The sequence below is a fragment of the Choloepus didactylus genome, chromosome 3 (assembly GCF_015220235.1).
Source record: "Choloepus didactylus isolate mChoDid1 chromosome 3, mChoDid1.pri, whole genome shotgun sequence".
In the NCBI taxonomy this organism is placed as follows: domain Eukaryota; kingdom Metazoa; phylum Chordata; class Mammalia; order Pilosa; family Megalonychidae; genus Choloepus; species Choloepus didactylus.
In genome coordinates this window covers 41,706,434-41,731,240 of record NC_051309.1, presented here as the reverse complement: position 1 = coordinate 41,731,240, position 24,807 = coordinate 41,706,434, and the positions used below count along the sequence as shown (strand labels likewise).

Sequence of the window (24,807 nt, the reverse complement as noted above, 5' to 3'; positions counted from 1 at the left end):
TATTGTCTGGGAACATATTCTAGAAAACAACGCACACATACATTAGGAGTTAGCTATATGCAGAATCACAGCTCTTTCACTCCAAAAATGAGAAGAGGTTAAGGATTCCTATAGAGGTTATGGATTCTGTAACTTTTTACCCAAGGCTGGCCAATCACTCAACCCCAATTCCTTCTCCTTTGCCATCTCCACCTTGGCAGATAAGGGTGGCCATGTGAAATAATTTTGACCAATGAGATATAAATAGGCAAGCTTTTGCTTTCATGATAAAAGATACAGTTAAGACTGTACTAACTCTTTCCTCTCCCTTCCTGCCTTGAATGGGAACATGATGCTTGGAACAAAAGCAGTCATTTTGCTGCCATGAATGAAAGATCAAGAAATCAGAGTCATTGGCCCTAGGCATTGTTGAGCTATTGAACCATCGCCAACAGTTGCCTATCTCAGTCTTATTAAGTGAAAAAAATAAACAGCTATTTTAAAGTTATTACAAATTGGATTTTTGTTAACTTGCAGCCAAATGTATTCCTAACTGATTCATCAAGTAAACATCACATACCATCCATCAGCATAGAGTACTTACTGGTCAGGGGAAACTTATGGAATAAAAATGCTTGGGTTCAACTCCAGATTCTGCTATTTGGGATAATAAGTTACTCAAGCTCTTTTAAACCTTCATTTACTCATTACAAAATGTGAGATATGATAGCATTATATCTCACATAGTTGTAAAGATGAAAAGAAATCATTCATATGAAGCTGTAAGCATATTGCCTGGCACATATTAAATACTCCATAAATGTCAGTTAGTCATACTAGTAAGAAGAAACTGCATTTTTAAGACTAAGAAGCAAAATGCTTTCACAGGTGGTTGGCATTTTGTCTATCTGGAAACAATGAGAAACCTGTTAGCATGAATGGAAATACTCATGGCTCATGACTATCTGTTTTCATTTTTGATGTCTACAATGATTTACTTCACTTCAGTAATGGAAGCCAGTGGCAATTTTATACCATCATGAAGACAGATGTAATTTGGTGATTAATATCATTCTTTCATGGGACAAATCACTACCTATATGATTAGGGAGACTTAATGCACTTAGTGGTGACAGCTTCTGACTCAAATTTACAATACTTAATATGCTCTGACAGCTGGTAATTGACTAGCAAATCATGGAAATAAATGTTAAATGAGTCTAGAACTTCTTGCTATATAAAAAGTGACTACTTCAATTGTTTTATTAATAAAAGTTCCTTTGACATTGAGCTATGACTTTTCTTGAGGAACACCAAAGAATTTTGTTATCAATGACAAATGAATAAAACACACAAATGTGATATAAAAACCATATAAACTAAATATTAACCATGTATTATAAATATATTTCATCACGAATATTGTCTCCACTTCAAATGGTTTGAATGGCACACATTTATGAGACTATAAGTTAGGTAGCATGGATCTACTTAGATCTTCCACTATCAAATATGGTTATTTTGATGTTTTTTTCTCACTACCAAGCCCATTCCCTTGTGAAACCCCCACTTCTTTTAACAGCAACTTCAACTTCAAGTCCTAATTCACAGAGAAAATGACATCAGATGAGAACTCTTTCAATTTCCTGCACCCTCCACGTAAGAATGACCTCATATTTTAACAGCAAATAAGACAACTTGATCAAGAGGATAATCAAATCTCAACTAGAGATCATTTAAACATCTGTGACCACTGTGTTGTCCTAAGAATATGGAAGAATACAAGATTCCATCAATTTCAAAATTCTCTGAAGCTAAATAGAAAAGACACGTATCAAGTATCCCATTCATTGGTCTTCATTATTAAATAGAAAATACCTTTATTTATTTTAAGTTTCTATCAAGTTCAAAGGCATCATTAAATAGAAAATATATTTACAAATTCAAAGGTCTGTAGCATTTAGTTGGAAAAAATCTGTACCTATCTTCAATATCAAAGATCAACTTGGTTGGCCTATTTCCTTGAGTGGATTCAGAATTAGATTTTGTGTGTAACTTGTAACCAGGGATGTGGGTGATGGAAATGATGAGACCGAATCCTTTTTAAATTTTGTAACTCAAGGCATAGGGACTCTAAGAAAGGTCTCTAAGGAAGGTCTAAGAAGGTCAGGAGGATGTAAATTGCTCAGGATGCCTACAAGCTCTATCAAAATCTGGTTGAAAATGACCTTAGTTATTTCCAGGTAATTTTCTTCCTTGGTGGGTAGGCATCATTCAATTCTGGGAAGATTTAAAATTAAACATAGAATGGTTTAAAGCATCAATGCCATGCTATAATGTTTTTGTGCATGTGCTACTTTGAATGTATTATGTCCCCCCAAACGCCATTATCTTTGATGTAATCTTGTGTGGGCAGACATTAATCAGTGTTGATTAGATTGTAATTCTTTCAGTGTTTCTTTGGAATGTGCCCCACCCAGCTGTGGGTGATGACTCTGATTGGATAATTTTCATGGAGGTGTTGCTCCGCCCATTTGGGGGTGGGTCTAAGTTGAGTCACTGGAGCCATATAAATGAGCTGATGGGCAGAGGGAACTCGGTGCTGCTGTGAGTGACATTTTGAAGAGGAGCTACAGCCGAGAGGGACACTTTGAAGAAAGCACTGGAGCTGCAGATGAGAGACAGTTTGAAGACAGCTGTTGAAAGCAGACTCTTGCTCCAGAGAAGCTGAGAGATGACAAATATCCCAAGTGCAACTAAGAGTGACATTTTTGAGGAACTGCAGCCTAGAGAGGAACGCCCTGGGAGAAAGCCATTTTGAAACCAGAACTTTGGAGCAGATGTCAGCCATGTGCCTTCCCGGCTAACAGAGGTTTTCCGGACACCATTGGCCATCCTCCAGTGAAGGTAACTGACTGATGATGTGTTACGCTGGACATTCTATGGCCTTAAGACTGTAACTGTGTAACCAAATAACCCCCCTTTTTTAAAAGCCAATCCATCTCTGGTGTTTTGCATTCTGACAGCATTAGCAAACTAGAACAGTGCATATTTGGTCTTTTCTGTATCACCACTCAAGGTGGTGGGCAGAGCTCCTAAAACGACAGAACGGTGGGACTTTCTCAAGTCTGCAGAACACGTTAATGAACTGTTTTTCATTTTACTTTTAATTTTAAAATGTCAGTGTGGTATAATTTGACCTAAGAATTGCTTTCATTATAGAATATGCTGGTGAGATTATGGAAGGAATATGTAACTCTCATCACCTCAACTTCTTTGGTGGCTACTAATCTATCAAAAAGAATCCAAGAACTGTGAATGACTCAAATAACTTCGAGACAGGAGTCTTCTGGGGCTGGGTCCTTGGCCTCTGATCTTTATTTATATATAATATCTGGGCAATCTCAATCACTCCTATTACTTAAATAACCATCCATATTCTGATGGCTTCCAAATGTCTATTTCTCCTGGGCTCCAGATCATTATAACCAACAGCCTAAAAAATAACCTCATTTGGATGTTCAACACTGAACTCACCATCTTCTCAAATCCCACCCCAGCCCACAACTAACTCTTCCTGTGTCCTGGTCCCCAAACACTGGTCAAAGACTGATTGCAAGTATATCATCTGGAGGGACTTATTAAAAATATAGAGTCCTGGCTTCCACTATGATCCTTTAGTTAGAATTTCTCAGGGATTGTATTTTAGGAATCGTAGCTTTAATAAGCCCCCAGGTGATTCCACTGCACCTCAGATTTGGGAACCAATGCCCTATATGGCCAAATGGCACCACCATTCACCTGGCTGCCCAAGCCAAAAACTGGTTGTTATCATGTAGGGCAGGCATGAAAGCAGAAACAGTTAAACAACTGGAGCAAATGCTCCTCACCCAGTAAGAGGCAGAAATCTGCCACCAACATATCTTGGCCTATCTTCCCTTCTTTTTGTCCCCCGCAAAAGCAATTTTACGGCTTTTAACATTTAGGGACAGAACCATCCAGTGATAGAATCTATGCTTTTCTTTGAGAGCACTTTTAGTGGTAACACTGCAATTCTCTACCTTCTCCATAATTGGCCTTATGCATTAGTATTGGATAGTAAGGGAGGCCATTTTTTATTTTTTTCATTCTGAGCAACATTTCCTAAGAGTTTAGAGAAATTTGATCTAGTTTGGGCCTTTTAAGGCTCAATCAGCTAGTATAAGGTCCTACGAGATCTCTGAGAACTAATGACACTCCTGAGCAACATCCAAGACAAACATCTCTGAATTGAGGCTGAAGCTTTTCTTGACTTCGTAAGATTGGTTTAAATGCTCCAACTAAAGCTTTCCTTCTGCCTGTCCTATCTAGCACATATCATGCTATAATGACTGTTATATAACATTGCCCTCTCCCAACTAGACTTGTGGGTACTTGGATTCTTGGGCATAATGCATGGTTTCATGGGCCTGGTAGAAGCTATAGAGAATCTGGTCCAATGTCCAATGATCATCTGTCATGGATACTGTAGAGTGGATTCCTGCAGGAAGATACAACTCAATAACAACTAAATGACTTCCCTCATCAGAATGTACAGTGAGAGAAGGCACCCCAAAGACAGAGACAGCTTCTGTGAGTGCATGAACTCTGAATGGTATGACCCTTCAAAGCAAAGGTGACAGCTGAGCAGCTGGCAGAAGCACTGGCCTCACCCTCTGCTTTGGGCCTCTTCCTAGTCAAACCACCATATCGTCCAGATTGTATAGTCACTATGCTGACTCAGGCAAGGGTGAAGTTAATGTTGTGGATTCTAAAGGGACCTATACCCAAAGGTACTATGCAGATATGAATCACATATAGACAAATATGTGCATTTGTGCACATCATCACAAAATCTAGTGTGTACTAGAAGACACTGGTTTGTACTTTCTCAAAGGCTGTTCTGCCGCATGTTTTAGTGAAGCAGGTATTTTCCCATAGAAACGTTTTAAAAGAGGTGATGAGATTCTATTAGGCTCAGATATATCTGGGTTGATTAGGCTTTTAGACATGGTTTTCCTACAGAATCTCCCATGGCTAAGGAGAACTCTGCAAGATCCAAGCAACCAACTAGTAAATGAACTCTTGACTCAAGAATTTTTGAAGAATTCATTCACTTAGGGACTCCTTGTAAGTGTCCAAAAAAAGGCAAATAAAATAGAGCATATGAATAATACTCAAAGACTAGGCACAAAATTTACTTCCTCTAACATTAATTTAAGATAAAAGGATAGGTTCCAGAGAGAGTAGAATCCCCTTTTCTCATAATCCTTAAAGAGAAACTTCATTTGCATTTACTTAGAAGGGCTTAAATGTGACCTGTGTAAAAGAGATATTCTCTACTCTCTTCCAGCCAGCTGTGTCAGCTTACTGCCCTTTGGCTCTAGCTGAGCTCATGATGCAATGCCACACACACACATCCAGAGCCACTGTTCCAAATCTGTGGCCAGTGTTTGCACTTCTCATCTGGAAACTTCATTATGAGGAAATGCTCACATTTTCCAAGTCCCTAAAATGCTATCAGTATAGCTCTACTCTTGTAGTATTCATTAAGGAGGTTTATAAGATGCTTTCAAAAGTAGAATGCATTCAATTTTGCTAAAAAGATTTAAGAAGGGCAGATGTGTTAGAAGCTTACTGACTTTTCATTATGCCACCTTTACTAACAACCTTGTTATAATTAATAGAAATAAGAAATTACAATGTATGCTCTATCCATCAAGAGCATATAAATTTTGAGTTAGTGGAGCTTGTGCAGTTTCTTTAAGTCATCAGAATGGTGTGGCTAAGGCATTTTTTTTCTTGATGTACAAAGGTATTTTTTTTCTTTCTTTATTAACAGTAGCACTTATAAGAAAAATTGTGAACCAATGCTCCTGCCCCCCACTATAGGAAAGACAGGGGGAAACAGGTTTTAGAGTCAGAAAGACTTGTCTCAAATCTTCCCCCTCTGCCACTTGCCTATTTTGGAGGGATTTGTTCACAAAGGAGATTTTCTATAAAGCTACCTCATCTACCTCTTTACCAATAGCCTGCAAACCACCAAACCTAGAGCTTCTGAATATCTCACTTATTTTCTGTGTCTTTTGTGGCTGTTGTTGCTGTTACCATTTTTTTTTTTTTAAGATTAATGTATAAAAAAGTTTCCTAGTGGCCCAGAATGAATTTACTTACATCCCAAATGCTTTTGAAGTGTTATTTTAGCATCACAAAATTTTAGAGGAGGAATAGTACTGAAAGATCACCTCATAAAAGTTATAAAAAGAGCTTCCAGGGTTCTTCAGCCTGGAGTAGTTGTTCCGAATCCTGGCTAGGGAACTTTTAAAAAAATACTGAATATGATGGTTAAATTCATGCGTTAACTTGGCTAGGTTATGATGACCAGTTGTTTGGTCAAGCAAGCACTGGCCTGATTGTTACTGTGAGGGTATTTCATAGATAGATTTGCATCTATGGTCAATTGATTGCATCTACAGCTGACTGCATCTACAATCAACAAAGAAGATTGCTCTCAGCAACGAGGGGAGTCTCCTCATCCAATCAGTTGGAGGTCTAAAAGCCATAAATGAGGATTTCAGAAGTCAGAAAGAAGAATTCCTGCTTCTACTTCAGCCAGCTAGCTTCTCCTGGGGAATTCAATGTCACCTTCAATACAATTTCCAACTTGCAGCCTACTCTACAGAATTCAGACTTGCCAATTGCCAATTGCATGAGTCAATCACTATAAGGAATCTATATGTATACCCCTCTCCCCAAATATATCCTGTTGATTCTGTTTCTCTGGAGAATCCTGACCAACACGCAGATATCTGAGCCCCATCCTGAAGCAACTGAATCAGAATTGTCAGCTTGGGACCCTGGCATCGTTTTTTTTTTTTCAAGCTTTCCCAGTGGTTGTAATGTTGAGTCAGAGTTAAAACTTTCTGATCTAGGAGTTCTTAATGCCTTAGGAGTTCCTGGATAGCTTCAAAGGGTCTGTGAACGCATAAGCAAAATTTTGAATGTATTTTCACCATATGTGATCCAAACTCTCAGCTGGGCCTCGAACCCCCTCTAAAACATCCCTGCAAAGTGCTTGTTTGGCTTTTGCTTAAACATCTCAGTGATGGGAAACACCCTACTCCCTGAAGTAACCCATCTCATCTTTTAAACAGTCTTGAGAGAAGCCCTTTGAGAAAACTGAGGCACAAGAAGCCCGAATTTCAATAAAAGACCCACAAAAGTTTAGTCAGAAGGATACACAGAGGTCTTAATGTACAGATTCTTCATTTTATAGAGGAAAAATCTGAGGCACAGGGAAATCAGGCATATTACCCAAACTAACAGAGTTAATTCAGCTTGGGGCACAAGGGCCAGCCCCCCAATTCACTTTCCTTACTGCATGCAGCAGAAGCACTCCACGGAGGCAATGGTGGTGGCACCCTTCAGGGCGAATAGGGCTAGGGCCTGGCTGAGTGCACCCCGATGCCCCCATCTGTACCATTACCCTACAAAGCAGTTCAACCCGGATAGGACTGGAGGAGGGAGGCCTGTCTCCTCCCTTCATCCTGAGTGCCTCCCCTGCCCTCATCACTTAGGGCAGGAGAAGGTGCTTGACCCCATGTGAGTGGAGATGAAGACGCCAGGAGAACCCAGCTGGACGTAGCACTGGTGGCACAAGGTACCACAGGAGATGTCTGCCTCTCTCATCCCCCAGAGATACTCAGGACAGGCACGGAGGGGAAGGGGTATGTGCTCTGCCTGTTTCCCCTTAATGTGGGGTGTGAAAATAAAGCTGATAAACCTGAACATTTAAGATTTTAAATGTGGATCTGCAAATACACACTAGAACTTAAGTGATCTTAAAGAATCATTGACTTGTTTAGGGTGGTTTTGAAGGGAAAATCAAGCTCATCATTAATTTAGACTCATTATCTTCAATATCACATTTTCCATTTACTACTGGTAGTCTAGGACAAGTTGCTTAGTACCTCTGAACCTGGTTGCGTCCTCTACACATACACTGGGGTTAGAATAACTACCTTGGACTCTCAATGAACTGTTGTGAAGTAATTCTATAACATATAAAATGGCTAGCATAATGTCTGGTATACTGGATGATCCCAATAATTTGAGGCTGGTATTACTGTTAATACAATTTTTAAAATGCAAATATTATAATCACAAGTTATTCTTGTATATGTCTTATTACACCATGTACCACATTTTTGATGACAAAGATGATGTCATATTATATTTTGAACCTTCACTCCCCACTTGCAGAGCTTAGGACAAAGCTGTGCATGCGGTAGGTATCAGTACAAGCTTAGGATGCACTGTAGAGAATGAACCACTCCTACCCGATTATTCTGCTCTTTCAGGGGTATTTCCGATCCGGTTTCTCCTTCGAGGCTGACAGAGTCAATGCACTCGACAAGTGTGTCCTCAGTCACTTGTCCATTGAGGGGTTCCATGGCACTGGGGTCTGTGGGCTGCTCGAAGAGCCCCGTGTCAGCAGCCTCCGCACCCTGAGCAGACACACTTCCATGCACATCTTCTCTGGGTCCAGCTTGTGTTGGCTCACTTGAAACTATAGCTGAGTCACCGTGCACTTCTGCATCTTTGGGTAAAGAATCACCACTGGGCATCTCCGTAATTTCTGCCTTGTCTCCAGTGGCTAAGGTGTCATTGGCATCATCAGACATTTTAATATCTGTCAAACACAATAAAAAACAAAGACTTTATGCTTTCATCTGAATTGGTGATCTTTAATTCAAAAGCCCTGAAAATTTAAATCTGGTAAGGGTAAGCTTTCTTCTACAAATAAGAAACTTTATGTGACCTGGTGGTAAATTGAATAGTGGCCCCAAAGAGATCCACATCTTAATCTTTGAAATCTATGGGCCTTGCCTTACAAGGAAAAACTTTGCAGATGTGATTAAATTAAGGATTTTGAGATGGGGAGATTATCTTGGATTATCCAGGTGGGCTTTACAAAAGTAGAAAGGAAGTGGGAGGCTTGATTATGAAGACAAAAATATGATGTGATGACAGAGAAAGAAATTGGAGTAATACCCTTTGAAGATGGATTAAGGGGCCACAAGGCAAGGAATAGAAACAGCCTCTAGAGGTTCAAAAAAGGCAAGGAAATGACTGTGTCCTCAGAAGGAACCAGCTCTGCTGATACCCTGACTCTAGCCTAGTGAAACTGATTTCAGACTTCTGACCTCCAGAACCGTAAAAGAATTAATCTGTATTGTTTTAAGCCACTTAAGTTTGTGGTACTTTGTTAGAGGATCCATCAGGAATGAATCCAAACCTATAGTACCATCTTTAACTTTCACGGATCCCTTACTTGGCATGAAGGGATAAGCATATGGGAACTAAGAATATTGTCTGTAGCTGCACAATTATTTAACCAACTTTATTAATTGTATTTGTAGCAATAATAAGAATAAGCATAGAAAACACCCAACAGCTTATAAAAAAATACTTGATATTTAGCTTTGCAATGTCAGAGGTTCACCCTGAGAAAAAGACATATTGGAGTTGGTTACCAGCACCAATCCCCTGGTGAAGGAAGGCCTGGATTCTGGTTAGATGACAGTTTAGGGAGAGAAACACAAGCATGAAATGGAAGGGAAGAAATGACACAGGCAGCCAAATGAGGAAAGTAGTCATTACAAAGTCACCTACAAAGCAGAAAACTCTCTTGTTAGAGCTTGCAAGTCATTGAAATCATCTAGAACATTGCTGCCCAATGGAACTTTCTGCAATGATAAAAGTATTCTACATCTGCACTGTCGAATATGGTAAACCACTAACCACATTTGGCTACCAAGCACCTGAGAGGTAGCTAGTGAAACTGAAGAACTGAACTGTTATATCTTATTTAATTTTAAATAATTTAAATTTAAATTTACATAACCACATGTAGCTAGTGGCTATCTTATTGGATAGCACAGATTTAGAAGGCTCATTCAGATGACAGTTGGCTTGGGCTAAAATAAAGATACATAAGAAGCCAAGTCTCAGGCAAAACAGGGGGCCCATTTTTGTTGGCTTCAGTGCTTACCAATTGGTCAAATCTCAGTTTGCTGCTAAAACTATGATAAGCCATTTAACATCCTGTCCACGTGGTGGAAGGGCTGAGAACTCACATGTCTCATGCTAACCCTCTTGGATCCACAAATCTCTTCCCCAAGATAGTTTGGCTCTGTTCTCTTCCTGCTACATTCTCTCCCTTGGTGAAATACATTGCTTTCTCAGTTTCACACACCATTCCTATGCCGTGACTCTTAAATATCCAGTGATTTCTAGGGTCTGGAGAGGGGGAGGGAATGGAGAGTGACTGCTAATGGGTAAGGGATTTCTTTTGGGGGTGATGAAAATGTTCTGAAATTAGATAATCATAACAGTTGCTCTGGAACTCTAAATCCCATGAACTGTAAAAGGGTGAGTTATGTCTCAATAATGCTATTAAATTCCAACAACCAGCTGGACATATTTCATCTTACTGTTAATACTAGATCTTCTGCTTGACTTTATGTTTCTTTTGCTGGCACCTAGATTTCCCCAATCATCCAGGCTTAAAACCTCAGAGCTGTCATTGACTAAACCATCGCCATCTCAAGATTATATAATATAGACAGCTATTATTTATTAGTACCTACTATGTCCAGGCTCTCTAAAGGTATTGTCTCCTGTAAGTTAGATATTATGAGCACCATCTTGCAGATTAGGAAACAGGCTCAGAAGCCACAGTTTTAGTAAGTGGCAGATTTGAGATTTAAATCCACATCTGACTTCAGAGTCTTCTCCAGTGGCCAAATCCTAGAAGCTCTTTTTTCAGAGTCTATGTCCATTCTTTTACTTCTGTTCTCACTGCATCATCATAGTTCACGTTGACTACTTCGGTAGAGTTCCAGCGGTTCATCTCCACCATCGCTCTCCTCCCTCACTTTCCCATGTTTTACCCACAGCGCTAGGCACATCACTCTCCTGCTCACACATCCTCAGGGTCTTCCTACTTCCTTTTCAGATGAGGCCATTTGCTTCAGCTGGCATCCAAGGACCTCTGTAGTCTGATCCCAACCTGGCTCTCTAGGCTTATCCCCCACTATTCCCTTCCCCAGCCTTAGATGAGCCAACATAAGTGTCTACATGATGCATGAAGGCCCACGACAGACCCTCATGTGGCCATTTATTCAATATGTTGTTTTTTTTTAACATGTTGAAGGCACGGCTAAAATAACCACCTTCTCCACTCTTTGTTCCTCCCAACTGGATAAAATTTTTCTTCTTCTGAACTTCCTGAGTGCTATGTGTTTACCTCACCTTGGGCAATTAAAATCTACTCTGATTATAGTTAGTTGATTTTTTTCCTATCACACCGTAAATTCTATGACAGCAAGAGTCTGTCTGGTTTTCATTTTTGACAAAGCACTTAACCTGCTTTCTTGTGCATAGCAGGCAGCTCAATAAATATGTGCTTGGTCTATATTAATATTTGTGTGGAGATTTTAAATTAAAATGTAATTTGAAGTGAAAGCAAGTACAAAGACGTTTCCCCCATTTGCTGCTTAGGAGCTATCTTACAACAGGTGGTTCCAAATGACTACATTTGTCTTTCTTTTGTTCCTTCTCTTCTCAATTTAACTGAGTTAGAATGTCTCTTTTTTAACAAAGATGCCTGCCAGGCCTTGAACTCAGTGATTACACTTCCATAAACAAGTCTGTAGACGCAAAAGTCAAATATATTCTTCCCTTTAGCTGGTATATTAAGTTTACAATATTCAAGGTTGGAAATGCACTGTCAAGGAGTCTGGTCAAAACCAAGTTGATATATTAAAGATGATATGAGGCTACTGTACAGAAGAGAGTCAGAAATGCCTTAGTATAAATATCACCAAGCTCTGTCTTGGTAGCTCTCCATTTTTTTTTTCCTGGCTCCTTCCCTATGGATGTAGGTAGTTATTGTGGTTTATGGAGGGTAGGGGAGTGTGGGGTGGAATTGATGGGGAGATACCTGAAAACCTATTGTCATTTGGAAGCTTATAAAATCTCTGTGAAAACCTCTCTGAGTTAGGATTGGCCTGGGACAAGCTACAGCCCCGGGGGCCAAATCTTGTCTGCAGCCTGTTTTTGTAAAAATGTTTTATTGGAACACAGCCACGCCCATTTGTTTCAATAATGTCTATGGCTTTTCTAGCCCTACAAGGGCAGAGCTGAGTAAGGAGTTGCAACTGAGAATGTATGGCCTGCAAAGTAGCAAAGCCTAACGTATTTACTATCTGGCCCTTTACAGAAACACTGCGCTGACTTGTTGTCTAGAACACTGTTGGGTTCTAGCAGCAGAATCATAAGGAGAAAGGGTCCATGAATAAATGATGCTTCAACATCACTTTTATCCCCAGTTTCTGTTCATCAGTGGCTGGCTATAAATATTGTCTGATAATTATATTTCTCTGTATTGTAATTTGAAAATCCTTATTATTAATCTGGATTATTTAGAAGCTCCAAACTATTGTACTTTTCTACAAGCAGGAACATGAGGATAAACCTGGCCCTGAGAAACATTCATGGGCAAATAAAAGGCATCATGGGCACCTTATTGTACATTTTTTGCCCTAAATGTATTGTTATAGTGTTCACAATTTACTTTAAAATACTCCAGCAGGTACCATGTGATACATGTATGCATAAATCAGTTTAATTTACAACCTAGTGGTGGCCAATTAACATCTGAAGTTCCCTCTTCAGAAATATATTCTTCAAGGAGCTTTAGTCAGCATTTCATAATCCATAATTGGATGTCCACCTCTCTAGACAGTTCAGCTATCATCCCCTCCAATCAGCTCTCCAGGATGCTAATTAGCATGAGGGATATTAAAATCATTTTTCATTAGTGAGATGGAAGGTACGTAAAATATGTGGATTGGTGAGAAGCAAAGTAAGGGAATCTGTGCTCTTGTATGACCAGGGCAGAAGAGTATGCTGAGTCCAGCAGCCTACTGCCCTTTGGAGTAGATTTTCTAGAGCTTCCAGCTGCTTATGGGACAATTCCAAAGCCCAAAGCTGACCAGAAGTGAGCTGAGTCCTGATGCTTGAACAGGGCTCACCAGAGGACCAAAAAGGGCAGAGAGCTAAGACTTCATCAACCTTGTAAGAACAGGTTGTATAACTAAGCCTGGTTGCTAATACATGTGTGGATGTGAGGCAGAATTCCACCTGAGAATTTGGTGTCACAGTAATACAGCTCTGGTGGAGACTATAGCCCTCACCCAGCTCTGACCAACTGCCTTAGGTCAGCTGACCTCAAGATCAGCAAAATGCTGCAACGAACCTCCCTTTTCCCAGCGGCTACTCTGTAGACAACCAGCAACAAGAAACCATCCCTTCAGACATACCCCAAAAATCAGCTGTAAGAAGAGTAAGAAATAGTTACAGAAAAATCATAAGTTTCATTAAGATTAGATTTGTAAATCTGCTTAATAAGAGAAATGTTCACCATAATATCAGCTGTCTTTCAACTTTTAATTATATATATCTCTAATATAATATTTACTTCTACCTGTAACAGGTCTACCTTTTCCCTAAGTCAAAACTGAAAGAAAAAAAGTCTTTTTGTCTGTTCTGGTAGACTTTTTGTCTACTCTGGGTATTATTATGATTGGAGAAATGTAATTATTTTTAAAGACTGTGCACTTTTTCCTCAAACCATTAGAGACCACGTGTCCTAAATACACAGCTGTTTTCCAAGCAGGAACTGCTGGAGTCCACCAGGACTTCACCCCTGGCATGCTGTGTTTCCTGAGACTGTCCCCACCTGTGCCTGGGTGCCCCATAAGCACAGTCCGATGTTTCAAAACCTCTCCTGATTTTTGGTTTAGAACATGATCACTGCAGCCATGTCCCATGGCTTTGATGCTAGGGAGACTCAATTCACAGAAACAAGGAGTCTTCTTCAGTAAACTCCAAGGAAAGGAAGGATGGTGTACAAAGAAGCCTTTGTGGGGCTGGGAATAGTTTTTCATGAGGAAATTCATTCATCACCTAAATTGCTCCCAGAACGATATGACGTATTGAAGCAGCAACATCACAGCTCCAAAAACAAGTTTAAACAGAAGACATGGTCATATGCTTCAGAAAATGATTAATCTGTCAGAGGAGCTAAATAATAGTTAAATAATGATGCAAAAGAGCACATCAAATAAGGGAAAGATGTGCTTAAATTAGAAGGACCTTATGCAAAGGATGACCTTGAAGTGACTTTGATATGGTTCTTTCCAGGTATGGCAGGGGAAGAAGATGTGTAAATGCCCAGCATTGGGAATGAATCCTAGATATTCAGGATGAACATCTGTGCGGCTGGGCCAAGAGAACAAGCAGAGAAATTGTGAGGGGTGGGAGGGACAGTATGCTAAGGTGGGGATGATTCTGCCCTGGGGTCAAGAACTGTGCCTTTCTGGGCATAGAACTCACTCATTCTCCCTGGGCTTCCTCACTTCCTCCTCCGTAAAGCAAGGATACAGGGAAAAATGATCTGGAGATAGGATTCCGAAAGCCAGACTGCAGGACAGGGGCCAATCCAGGATGAGAGAGCAAAATGAGGGCAAGATAGCAGATTTTCCGTAACTAAATCTATTAAATATAAAGAACTGCCTTCATCTTCAAAGTATGGCCTTCATGCTTTTCTTGGTATTAGAATGTCCTTTATTTTATGAAATGGTGCGGGCAGTGGATGGATTTTTTTTAAAGTGGACTTACTTGGCAAAATAAAAATTTGGTAATGTGATGTCCTATCTGAGATCACCTCCCCCAATTAAAAAAAGGGGGCTGGTCTGCAGAGGACCAGGGATAAGAACACCAGATGAGAGGTTCTCACGTTAGGTTGTAAGAGTTCCTAGGACGCTGAACAAGTACATGGGCCAAGGCATTAGACTTTTTCCTCTAGTCCAGCCTCCACGAAGTCTGCCAGGTGCTTTTTTTCTGAAACATAGATGGGATCTATTTGCTTTCCTGTTTAAAATATCTTCCCATGGCCTCAGTGGTCTCTCATAATCCAGCCCTGACATCTCTGTCCACCTCCTTCCACTCTCAACACACCCTATACTTTTGCTTCACCAGAATTTTTATCATTTGCTACACAGCCCATAAAACTTCACACCTCCTTTCCACTGCTCAAGCTGTCTCTTCTGCCTGGCCTGCCCTGCTTCCAAATGCCTGGCAAATTCCTATTCATTTCTCAATGTCTGATGTCACCCTTTCCTCTGAAATTTCCGTTAATCTGCCCTGCTCCTTCCAAATAATTAATTGCTCCCTCTTCTATGGGTTGTCTGCACAGACTTCTACTACTACATTTACAAGAAGTATTTGTTTTCACACCTGTCTTTCTTCCAGGGCTCTGACCAGCCCATGCCTCACCCAGTATCTGGCCCTCAAATATTTGTTGAACTGAAATATATTGTGTTTGAAACTGATTAAATAGAAACGATGTTTGAAATAGGTCTCGTTTCATAAATAAATGGCTACTTAAGTGGTCTCAATCCCAGAGATTCTAGAAGCCTCCCTCCCACTGTCAAATGCCTTCTGTACTGGCTCACTGTGCTTCAAATTCCACCATTAAAGTTTTACTCTCTTTGCATCTAGCTTACAATAAGAAGTTTATCAGATTCTTTCCCGAGCTCTGGTTGTGATGGAAGAAAGGAGGGAGAGCGCGCCCATGGGTGGGGTAGGAATGGACAATGAAAAGAGGGCCCAGACAGGCCCCTGAGGATAAAGCCTGTGTCATTCTCAGCTACCTTAGGTTGACTGAGGTTCTATGGAGTTCACCATACATTGACTTTAAAAGCCACCTGCTTGTCTCCCTTTAAGACGCACAGGATGGGAACTGCAGTGACTTCAGGTTCAGTTGGGCACAGATAATGCCCTCATAGCACATACAAAGAGATGTCTTCTTATTCTTTGTATGAAAAGCCAGTAAACTTCAGGCACCTGATCTGAGATGCCTGGAAACACTCACCTGATTCCAGGGCTAAGACAAGATGATTGGGTGGAGGTGGGGTTGGGGTGGGGACTTGAACCCAACCCGAGGGCTGTAAACAGAGGTGGTGCCAGCCTAAGGCGTTAGCTGGGTACAAGAGCAGGCGGGGCGTGGGTCTGCAGGGAGAGGAGTGGTGAGCTAGGGTGGAAGGTCAAAGCCCGACCTCGCTTCCTGCGGCCAAGGGCAGGCACACTCGGAGATGGAGGCCTCTGCCTTACTGGGACGTGCTCCCTCCGTGTCCTGGTTTGCGGGGACTCCGCCGTCTGCCTCCACCTTGAACCCGGGACACTGGGGAAACTTTTTCACACTTGCTTGGTGCCACGACTGAATACTTTTGGAGGCAAAGGCAAGCTCCGCCGCGGAGGTTCTGATGCTGGCTGCCGCCGGCCGAGGGAGCAGACCCGGCGTGCGGGCGTGTGGGTGTGTGCATGAGCGTGGACTCGGAGCGACACACACTCACACACACACACTCACACGCCCGCACCCACGCAAGGCCCTCGGCCACGCCGCCGGCGCCTCTCCGGACCTTCACCCCCAAGCCCCGTCCTCCCCGGTCCTGCGCCCGGGGCCAAGTCCCTGCCGATGGCGTCTTACTAACGCAGCGGGGCTGGGTTCGGGGGTCACGGACAAGAAGCAACGGCGGGTCTTCCCACCACTCCGCTCCCGGCTGCGCCGCATTCCAACCGCCCGCCCGGGGTAGGGGATGGAGAGAGAGTGCGCGGGGCTCTTACCGCTCAGGCGGCCGAGTGCGCGGGGAGGGCCGGGAGAGCCGGGCGGGTGCCGCCCCGCCACGTCTGCAGGGCCGGCGGGGACGCGGCCGGAGGGCGGGCGGGGAACCGGAGAGGGAGGCGGGACCAGCGGCCCTGCCCCGCCCCGCGGCCCGCTCTAGACGGGCCCTGTCCCCGACGTGCACCCTGCACCAGCCGCAGAGCGCAGGCGGAGTCGCTGCAGCATCCTTCCTCTCTAGGTTGGCATGGTGTGGGGCTGTACTTTCCGACCCTCCCTGGGAAACTCTGCAGTTCCCAGCTCCGTGCCCGCGGGGAGGGCCGGCGCGACGCTCCCTTTACCCGGGGCGGGCCTCGGGGTTCGCCGATCCTTTGCCATCCTTTTAAGCTCCCGGAAAACCCCCCTGGCAGTTTCACCGGGAAGGGCTCGCCCAATTCGGCGAGAGTTTGTGATCTTCCGATTCTGCATTAAATCACTCTCTCCCTTCCTCTGTCGATGGGAGTGTAACCTGATCAACAACAAACTTCCTAGAAGGTCAGGATCAAAATTCAAATGCTTTGGCCCAGGAATTCCACATCGGCGAATTTGTCCTAAGTAAATGGACAAAATATGCAAATACCTATGTACAAGGATGTTTATTGTGGTTTCTAACAGCGAAAACCGGAAACAATTTAAATGTCCCACAATAAGGGAAGTAAACTATAGCTACTCAAAGCAGTCGGATTGTGCTGTAGCCACTAAAAATTTTAATTGTACATCTGTATTTGTTGACATGGGAAGAAGGCCATAGCCGGATATTAAATGTGTATGTGTGGAGGGAAGGAGGGGATTACAAAAGTGTATGTAGAATATGAATCTATTTTTTGTTAATAAATTTATGTGTATATATAAAAGTCAGAAAAAATATAATTTAAAAAAACAGTGGTTCTGAGTGATGTGTTGAAGGCAAATTTTCTCTTCTTTCTCCCCTTCCACACCCTCTTCTTTTAAAAAGAAAGTGTGAATGTAACACATGCCAATTGCAATAATTCAAAATTTAAGAAAAGTGGTAATAGCCTTATTCTCTCCCCTTAAATATCACTTTCATTTTTAATCGTGTGTGGCTCCTACCATAGTTTTTCTAAGTTTCTATAAACACATATATACACATACAATTTTTTTGCTTGCTGTTTACAAAAATGACAAGATATGGACATATTTTGTAATTTGCTTTTTCCTACTTATTATATATTATAACATATTTCTTGGTTAGTACACATGAGTCAAAATTATCCTAACACTTGCATTGTATTTCATAATATGCTTTATATCACAGTTTATTCAGTCATCTCCCTATTGATGGACAACAGGTAGTTTCTAGTCCCTTCTTTATATTTTCTGTATAGAATATGTCAACCGAGAAATAACAAACTAAGCTGCAAGGCAACAAAGGTGCTTATTTGGGGTCTTAGAATTGCAATTCCGGGAGCACAGATTCAGGTAGCAACCCACTGTCTTGACACTTCCAGGCAAGAACTTTTAAAGAAAAAGTATATTAAATAAGTTGTTTGTGGTTGGTGGATATTTGGGGTGTTCCAAATGTCCTTCAGGTTAGATAGTTTATTGAGCTCTTTATGTTGTGGTTTGTTTATGGTGTCAGGATGGCTTTAGGGTTTTGAGGAACAAAGTTTGAGGCTTTGCATACCGTGGCAGTTTGTGATATCTGGCTGAGAACTGCATAAGAGTAACCTCCAGAATGACCTCCCAAATCCACTTAAAATCTCTCAGCCATAGTAACTCTCTTTTGTTTTATTTCTTTTTACAAATGCAAAAATTTTAAGATAGTGAACATTTTTTTTTTTAGACAAATACTGGAACATTATTTTAATGTAAGATGGGGGAGGGGTGAATGGAAATTGCTTTAAATTGAGATCAAACTTTTTAAATTGATCCAGGGCTTAGAACCCTAGGTCAAACTTTGCCACTGAACCTCACTTTTTCCACTTCTAAAATATGTAGAACATTGCTCTGCACCATCCTTTCCAGTTCGAAAATTCTTTGGCTGTTGAATTGTATTCCAGGTGTGACCGGTGTGTGTTGTTGTACCATATACACAAACATTCATGCCTGTGACTTTGGACCTCAAAGCTCACAGTAGCCAGCAAGCACCTTTCCTATCCCCCCTCCCTACTGTGTAAGTGGCAATAGCTCAACCAGACATTTCTTTATTAAAGGACTGGTTTTCCTTTTTTTGCTTTGACCAAAACCACAGCTGTCCAAGAAAAAAAAAGCCAAGCAATCCTAGGGTTCCGGTTTGCTAAAGCTGCTGATATGCAAAATACCAGAAATGGTTTGGCTTTTATAAAGAGCATTTATTAAGTTACAAATTTAAGTTCTAAGGCCATAAAAGTGTCCAGACTAAGGCATCAACAAGAGGATCCCTTCACTGAAGAAAAGCTGATGGAATCCGGAACACCTCTGTCAGCTGGGAAGGCATGTGGCTTGCATGTGCTGGTCCTTTGCTCCTGGGTTCTGGTTTCAAAATGGCTTTCTCCAAAATGTCTCTGGGCATCTGTCTCTCTTAGCTTCTCTCTCTTAGCCTCTGTGCATCCTTGTTTGTTCTCCCAGGGTGTTTCTCTCTTAGTGTCTGGGAGTCCTCTCTTAGCTTCTCAGGGGGCAACCTGTGGGCTTCATCTCTTAGCTAAGCATTTCCAGACATCCTTCTGTCTGCATCTCCCAGCATCTCCAAGAATCTCCAAGCATCTGGGTCTACGTGGGCCCTCAGCTCTCTTAAGGACCCCAGTGATCTAATTAAACCCACCCTGAATGGTTGGCCACATCTCCATGGAAATAATCTAATCACAGGTTTTACCCCCACAAGATTGGATTAAAAGATCATGGCTCTCCTGGGGTCCATAACAGCTTCAAACCAGCATACCTAGCAACAATTTTTTTTTTTTGCCTAATGTTAATTTTTTCCCCTTTCCAAGTCTACCAGGTTTGATAACAAAAATTTAATTTTTTTGTAACTTCAATTTAAAAAATTTGTTTTAAAATGCCAGAGTATTTAAAACATATAGAAAAATAGAGAACAATGTGACAAATACTTATTGGTAAAAAAAAGTATAGTCTACTATGATAATATCCAGAGTTAAAAATTTTTATTTTGCAGTATTTCTTTTAGAACCTTGTTGTAAAAAAAAAAAAAAATGTTACAGATGTGGTTAAATTCCTCTCCCTTCCATTTCTCCCTTCCCAGCAGTAACCAGGATCCTGAGGTGGTTGCATATCCTTCCCATCAGTACTTCTATATTTTCACCAAACATATCCTCTTCCATAAACACTGCATGTAGAATTGTATTTTAATGTTTTAAAATTTTATAAATTACATCCTGCACAATTGCTTACTTATGTAACCTTATATCTTTGAGAATCATTCATGTTCATCCATGTAGCTCTAGTACCTTCATTTCAACACCTATATAGGGCTCCATTGTATGAATACACCACAATTTATTCATTCCCCAATTAATGATCATTTAGTGTGTTTTATGTTTCACTAGTACATAAAATGCTGCAATGAACGTCTTTGTACATTTTTTTTTCGTTTGTTTGTTTGTTTGTTTTTGTATTCCAAGCTAGAAATGGAATAGCTGGGTCACCTTTCTGGGATGTTGCCAAATTGTCCAACTGTGTGGTTCAACCATACATTCAGCCAAACTGTTTTGAGCATGTCCTGTGTACCAAGAACTGCTCTAGGTGCTGGGAATACAATAAGAAGCAAAGCAAAATTCTGCTCTCAAAATACTTAGATTCCATTGGAAGAGAGATGGGTCATAATCGATAACATATCAGGCAATGGAAAATAAGAACAGAGTATAGGGTCTAGAGAATAATGAGTGGGAGCAACTGTCTTACACATATATGGTGATCAGTGAAGGCCTGTCTCATAAAGTGACATTTCAGTGTAGACTTTAAGAAGGTAAGGGAGCTTTTTCATATCAGATTTGCCACCAGAACACAGGTGTCATGAAAACTATTGCTATATCTTAAGCCAAATGGGAGAGGAAAAGACTCATATCAACATTGTAGTTATTGGATTTACATGCAGATTTGAGTAAATCTACCACTACTGGTAGATCTACAAATGTGGTGGAATCTACAAAGAACCATTGAAAAATTTGACAAGATGCTGCTGAGATGGGAGAGGGGTCCTTCAAGTATGCCTGGGTGTTGGGTAAACTGAAGGCTGAACTTGAGTGTGGTATCACCACTGATATCTCCCTGTGGAAATTTGAGATCAGCAAGTATTATGTGACCATTATTGATGCCCCAGAACGCAGAGACTTTATTGAAAACATAATCATAGGCACATCTCAGGCTGACTGTGCTGTCCTGATTGTTGCACTGGTATTGGTGAATTTGAAGCTGGTATTTCCAAGAATGGATGGACCTGTGAGCATGCCCTTCTGGCTTACACACTGGGTGTGAAACAACTAATTGTTGGTGTTAACAAAATGGATTCCACTGAGCCACCCTACAGCCAGAGGAGATACGAGGAAATCGTTAAGGTCAGCACCTACATTAAGAAAACTGGGCTACAACCCTGACACAGTAGCATTTGTGCCAATTTCTGGTTGGAATGGTGACAGCATCATGGAGCCAAGTGCTAACACACCTTGGTTCAAGGGATGGAAAGTCACTGTAAGGATGGCGATGCCAGTGGAACCATGTTGCTTGAAGCTCTGGATTGCATCCTGCCACCTACTTGTCCAACTGACAAACCCTTGCGTCTTCCTCTTCAGGATGTCTACAAAATTGGTGGTATTGGTAGTGTCCCTGTGGGCCAAGTGGAGGCTGGTGTTCTCAAACCGGGACATGGTGGTCCCTTTTGCTCCAATCTTACAACTGAACTAAATTCTGTTGAAATGCACCATGAAGCTTTGAATGACCTCTGGGTCATGTTGCTGTTGGTGATATGAGACAGACAGTTGCTGTGGGTGTCATCAAGGCAGTGGACAAGAAGGCTCCTGGAGCTGGCAAGGTCACCAAATCTGCCCAGAAAGCTCAGAAGTCTAAATGAATATTACCCATAACACCTGCCACCCCAGTCTTAGTGGTGGAAGAACGGTCTCAGTACTGTTTGTCTCAATTCGCCATTTAAGTTTAATAGTAAAAGACTGGTTAATGACAACAATACATTGTAAAACCTTCAGAAGGAAAATAATGTTTTGTGGACCATTTGTTTTTGTTTGGCAGTTTTAAAGTTATTAGTTTAAACCAGTACTTTAAAAATGGAAACAACAAGCAAAAATGAGCCACAGATTTTTTTTAATTAAATTCAGTTTTATTGAGATATATTCACATACCATACAATCATCTATGGTGTCACAGAATTTTGAGACCCATTAAAACAAAGCTTAATGAGAAAAAAAAAAAAGTCGAGGAAGAAATGATGGCAACACCTGGGGGAAGACCGTTGCCGGCAGAGGAAACTGCAGGAGCCTGCTTGGTGCCTGCACAGGGCAGTAGGGGGCAGTGTGGCTAGAGCAGAGGAGGTCCAGAGTGGAAGAAGATGAAGCCAGAGAGGTAGTGGAGACTGAGAGACGAAGCCGCCCGTGCTGTGCCTTGCAAACCATACTAAGGTTTTGGGCTTTTGCACTGAATGAGAAGTAATGAATTTAAAGTGGGGGCAGTCAGTGTAGTGTTTTTTTCTCACTACATTCCCCAACTTGTGCTCACTGGAGTCAGATGGAGAGTTAAATTTAACCTGGTTTGAGGAGAGAGGAGTAAGACAGTTGAGGGTAAAAGCAGAGGAATGGTTAAAAGGCTGAATCATGAAAGTTAAGTCCAGTGCATCCAGAGTCTCTGGGGTTGGGGAATTTGGGGCATCAGAAGGAAGGAGCTGGGGATGGTTAATTGAAAATGGGAGGCTGGCAATTGAGATCATGGAAGGGGTGGAGCCATTGAATGACAATATCAGGATATCATAAGGGAATGTGTGGCTGAGGTAGAGTACAGGACAAGATCATCAGAGGACAGAAGGTCAAGGGTTGAGAAAACAGGCACCACTGGAGGGCGGTATGCTCAGGCTTGAGTGTAGGTCTCGGCTGCGCTTTCTCCCAAGATTCCAGGGGAATCACTGAAGGAGCTTTTAAAACAATACTGATGCCTGGTTCCATCCTAGACCACTTAAATTGGAATCTCTGGGCATGAGTGAGAGCGTCTTCACATTCTAACCAACACTGGGTTAGAGACCCTATTGGGTTTCTTAGTCGTTCTCTTATTAAGTTTTAGGAATCCTTTATATATATTCTGGATATTATTCCTTTTGTGGTTCTATGTATTGCAAATATTGTCTCCCAGTCTGTGGCTTGTCTTTTTGTTTTTTATTTGAGCAGAAGATGTGATGTCTATATTTAACATTTAAGTTATGAATCTGTGGTTGTGTATTTTATAGCATTGATAATTTTTATATAACTGTTTCTAAGTCATTAGTAGATAATACTATTTATTGATTCCCCCTCCCCAAGGGAACATAAAGGCAGTTTTTTTAAAAAAATATTTTTAATTAGAGAAGTTGTAGGTTTACAGAAAAATCATGTTAAAAACACAGCATTCCCATTTACTCTACCTGCCCCATGATTAATACTTTGCATTAATATGGTATCTTTGTTATAATTGAAGAAAGAATATTAAAATTGTACTATTAAATATAGCCCATAGTTTACGTTAGGGTGTATTTTTTTCCCAGTATACCACCCTGTTATTAACACCTTGCATTAGTGTGGTTCATTTGTTATAATTTATGAAAGAACATTTTTATAATTGTCCTCTTATTATAGTCCATTGTTTACAAAAGGTTCACTATGTTGGTCAGTCCTATGTTTTATCTTTTAATTTTTAATCTAGTAACACATATATACCCTAAAATTTCCCCTTTTAACCACATCCACATATATAATTCAGAGCTGTTAATTACCCTCACAGTGTTGAGCTACCATTACCACCATCCATTTCCAAAGCTTTACAATCAAACCAGGTAGAAATTCTGTATAAATTAAGCATTAACTCCCATTCCCCACACCCCAATGCAGACCCTGGTAACATATTCTGGATTCTAACTCTATAAACTTAGTCTAAACTTGCTTATTCCAATTAGCTCATATCAGCAAAATCATACAATATTTGTCCTTTTGTGTCTGGCTTATTTCATCCAACAAAGGTCTCCAAAGTTCATCCATGTTTTTGCATGAACCAGAACTTCATTCCTTTTTACATCTGAATAATATTCCATTGTATGTGTATACCACATTTTGTTTATCCAGTCATTGGTTGATGGGTGCTTGGGTAGCTTCCATCTTTTGGCAACTGTGAATAATGCTACTATGAAAATTAGTGTGCAAATATTTAAGTCCCTGGTTTCAATTCTTTGGGGTATATACGTAGTAGAGGGATTGCTAGGTCATATGGTAATTCTATAATTAGATTTATGAGGAACTTCCAAACTGTCTTCCACAGCCTTGCACCATTTTACATTCCCACCAGCAATGAATGAATGTTCCTATTTTTCCACATTCTCTCCAACACTTGTAATTTTCTGTTTTTTTTTTTTTTTAATTGTAGCCATTCTGGTGGGTGTGAAATGATATTTCGTTATAGTTTTGATTTGCATTTTCCTAATAGCTAATGATCTTAAACATCTTTTTATGTGCTTTTTAGCCATTTTTATATCCTTTGTGAAGAAATGTCTATTTAGGTCTGTGCCTGTTTGGATGTATTATCTCCCCCAAAATGCCATGTTCTTTAATGCAACCTTGTGGGAGCAGATGTATTAGTGTTGATTAGGTTGGAACCCTTTGATTGAGTGTTTTCATGGAGATGTGACTCAATCAACTGTGGGTGAAATATTTGATTGAATTATTTTCATGGAGATATGGACCCCACCCATTCAGGGTGGGTCTTGATTTAATCACTGGAGTCCTATAAAAGAGCTCACAAATAGAAGACCAGAGAGCAGCTAAGAGTGATATTTTGGAGAGCAGCTTAAGAGTGACATTTTGGAGACGGCCGCTGAAAGC

At 41.0% G+C, this 24,807-nt stretch overlaps 1 protein-coding gene and 1 pseudogene across 2 annotated transcripts in view; one reads left to right on the top strand and one right to left on the bottom strand.

Annotated features, from left to right (window-relative positions):
* Positions 1-16,828, bottom strand: part of FAM114A1 (family with sequence similarity 114 member A1) — a 70,379-nt gene extending 53,551 nt beyond the window's left edge. For both annotated transcript variants that reach the window (XM_037829587.1, XM_037829588.1), the window contains exons 1-2: positions 16,753-16,828; positions 8,337-8,689 (exon numbers count right to left, since the gene is read on the bottom strand). In XM_037829587.1, coding sequence (XP_037685515.1) covers positions 8,337-8,681 — 345 coding nt within the window. In that variant the 5' untranslated portion in view covers positions 8,682-8,689; positions 16,753-16,828. The remainder of the gene's footprint in view (positions 1-8,336; positions 8,690-16,752) is intronic.
* Positions 16,829-20,784: 3,956 nt separating this feature from the next.
* LOC119530244 lies at positions 20,785-21,708 on the top strand (annotated as a pseudogene).
* The last annotated feature ends 3,099 nt before the right edge of the window (positions 21,709-24,807 follow it).